The following is a 2,873-nucleotide window of genomic DNA, read 5'->3' on the forward strand; positions in this document are numbered from 1 at the left end:
TTATGAAGCACGGGGATCAGCCATTGGATTTGGGCGATTTTTCCGGCGACCCTCACGATGGCTCCACCTCGCCAACCAATTTCCTACCTTCGTAATTAGTTTATTTGTGTCGTGGAACTTGTTTCTCATTACCACTGAAATATAAAAAAAATTGAATTATCATCTCAATACTCAAGGAATCACGTTAAACTGAATGAAAAAATAGTATGAACTATATAAAGGGTGCAGTGCTGATACCTTCGAAGCATGCATAGGTGGCTGTATCCTTGAAGCTCCGCTTGGAGGGTATACCACGTTTTTTGGTTCCTTGGCCAGAGCACTCGCTCTGGACAACTTTAGTGAAGATAGCAGGAAAAAGTTTGCACATACATGATGCAAGAGATGAACAATTTGCGGTCAAATATTCGAAAAGACCAATCTGAAAAATAAAAAAATGATTGATTTTGGACAATATGAGCTAGTTCAGTATACGAAGTATATTTATTTAATAAATGCATTTTACCAAAGCTGTTCTTTTATCTTCACTGAGACTTAATTCTGCATCGAAAGCCAGAAAATCATTGAGTTGAGTTAGTGGTAGAACAGTGTCAAGCGTCTTCCGGATTTTTTCCAAATCTACAGGAACTTGTGCTCCTGTCATTGCAGCAATATTTGTGTTGACGGTTTTAATTTTTTGGTCTATATCGTTTAAAATACTGCGCTTTACAGAATCCACCTTTTTCGCCAAATCATCGAATCGTTGGCAGACATATCGAAATAGTGGACCTGTGGAAGACAATCAACATTAATTTGGCATATTCTAAAAGGTACATGTTTTTAGTTTTACTAGCGAAAATATTTAATTAAATTTTTCGAATTTAATTCCGAATTTTTTTTTCTAATTTGAAATGGAAAATATTTCATAATTTAGGACTAGACCAATTGAATTCCACTCCATACTACGCTTTCAGATATAATGTTCATTTTTTAATTTCATTTTTAGAAGAAAAAATCGGAACATATTCAACAGCAAGTGAACCTCAGTATTAAAATTCAATTTGGAATATTTTCAAATATTGGTGAGGCACAAAATTCATTGAATATGAATGAGATCAAGTATCAGTCATACTTAGACAAATACGCAAAATTTTTCAGAAATCCCGGATAATTCAAGAAGAATTCGGTGAATTATTAGAAAAACTTAGCCATTCAAATAATTTTCAAATACCATTTGTAAAAAATTCAAAGAATTTGTCCCAATATACATCAATCGTGAAATTTCGAAAATTCGTTATCCGGAACCAATGCATAGTGGTCATACGAAAATTTTAGACAGAAATTAATCGAAAAAAAATGTAATTATGTACATGTGCGATGGTATACCTTCATTTTCTATGAACTCTTGATTCAATTTCATCATATGGGAATTCTTCGAAGCCTCAAATGGTTTAGTGGATCCACTGGGAGAAGTGTGTTCTCTAAAGTTCGAACCTGTGCGATAAAATTCATCAAAATATTTTTGCCATTTGGTAATTATTGTTTAAGTTTTTTTCCATTGATAGATGCAATTACATACAATAATCCTCTTCATGGCTACGTTTGCGTTTTTTGTTGCCGTTGTGAGGGATTTCAGTCCACGGAAATGTAGATCCTCTAGGGGATACTCTGTTTGGAAGTCGCCTGTCTTAGAGTAAAATTAATCAGTGAATTTTTTCATTAGTCATGCATATTTGTGTTCGTTTTGCCCTCGATATTTTTAGCCAGTAAGATCAGAAACACTCGTCGCTCAACAATAAAGATATCGGGCGGTATCGGATAATCCCAGAACACTAATGGCATTACTGTTGAATATTTAATAGGTCTTTTTTTAGGTGAAAATCCGGCAAAAAAAATCATAATTTTTACAGGCAAATTTCAGAACCATTCAAACTCTCTCCTACAATCAAGGCAGGAGTTAACAGCTCGGGAAGTTTTCATAATCCGTTTTAGACTTTGTTCAGCACTTTATATGAATTGTTATTGAAATTATATTTAAAATTCTTTGATATATGTATATATTTATGCTGCATTCTTGCAACAAACTTTGAGAATATTTTTAATGCAGTTGGAAAGTAGTATGTCATACTGGATATTTTTGACAATCGTGTATTTATGTATCGCCGATTCTATAAATGAAAAAATTACTGACTAAATTACAGTTATAACATTCTTTGCGAATAGGTTTCATTATTATGAAATCTTTCATTATTGAAGTATTATTCCGAAAATTCCGAAAAGATGTCAAGAATGAATTTTACTAATTTTATCACTTAATTATTATATTGTGCAAGAATTCTTACCATCTCTTTTGCCAGTTTCTGTTGAATCTCCTTTTTTACTGGTGGAGCCATTGGCAGGGGAATCCCCGATTTTTCTGTTACCAGGAGACACGTCGATCGAAGATACGTCAGAATCTATAAAAAAAATACCATTCGGTGGATATTTTGCTTCACAATAATAATTACATTTGTTGTTGAAAATTTTAATTTTATTTGTCGGATCAAGTGGTTTTGCATTATTTAAGATTCTTGGAATTTTCAATCTCAATCTTTTTTTACTTATACTTAATTGATAAAAGTAAAAAAAAATACCAACCAGTTGACGCCACACTGAAATTCATCTTGTTCAAATTCCTAGGATTGACACTGAATGAAGAGTCATCGGAGCTGCTGTAAATTATGTGATGTCCTGAGCTTGATAGCCAGTAGATGGCACTATGCACGATTAATCTTAGTCCGCGAAATTTAAATAAATTTTAATCATTTTTAATTTTAATCAGTGACGAAATACGGAGAAAATAAGTAGATACAATGGACAATAGACAACGAACAATGAAAACAACACCACCAGAGTGG

At 33.0% G+C, this 2,873-nt stretch overlaps 1 protein-coding gene across 1 annotated transcript; it reads right to left on the minus strand.

Annotated features, from left to right (window-relative positions):
• On the minus strand, positions 1–1,621 carry LOC105270321 (uncharacterized). The gene is made up of 5 exons (XM_011311175.1): positions 1,556–1,621; positions 1,363–1,470; positions 503–765; positions 238–418; positions 1–134 (listed from the first exon to the last, which is right to left on the minus strand). The coding sequence occupies exons 2-5, from the start codon at positions 1,397–1,399 to the stop codon at positions 1–3; spliced, it is 615 nt and encodes a 204-aa protein (XP_011309477.1). The 5' UTR covers positions 1,400–1,470; positions 1,556–1,621.
• Positions 1,622–2,873: the final 1,252 nt, after the last annotated feature.

The sequence above is a fragment of the Fopius arisanus genome, unplaced genomic scaffold (genome assembly GCF_000806365.1).
Source record: "Fopius arisanus strain USDA-PBARC FA_bdor unplaced genomic scaffold, ASM80636v1 scaffold00084, whole genome shotgun sequence".
Lineage (NCBI taxonomy): Eukaryota > Metazoa > Arthropoda > Insecta > Hymenoptera > Braconidae > Fopius > Fopius arisanus.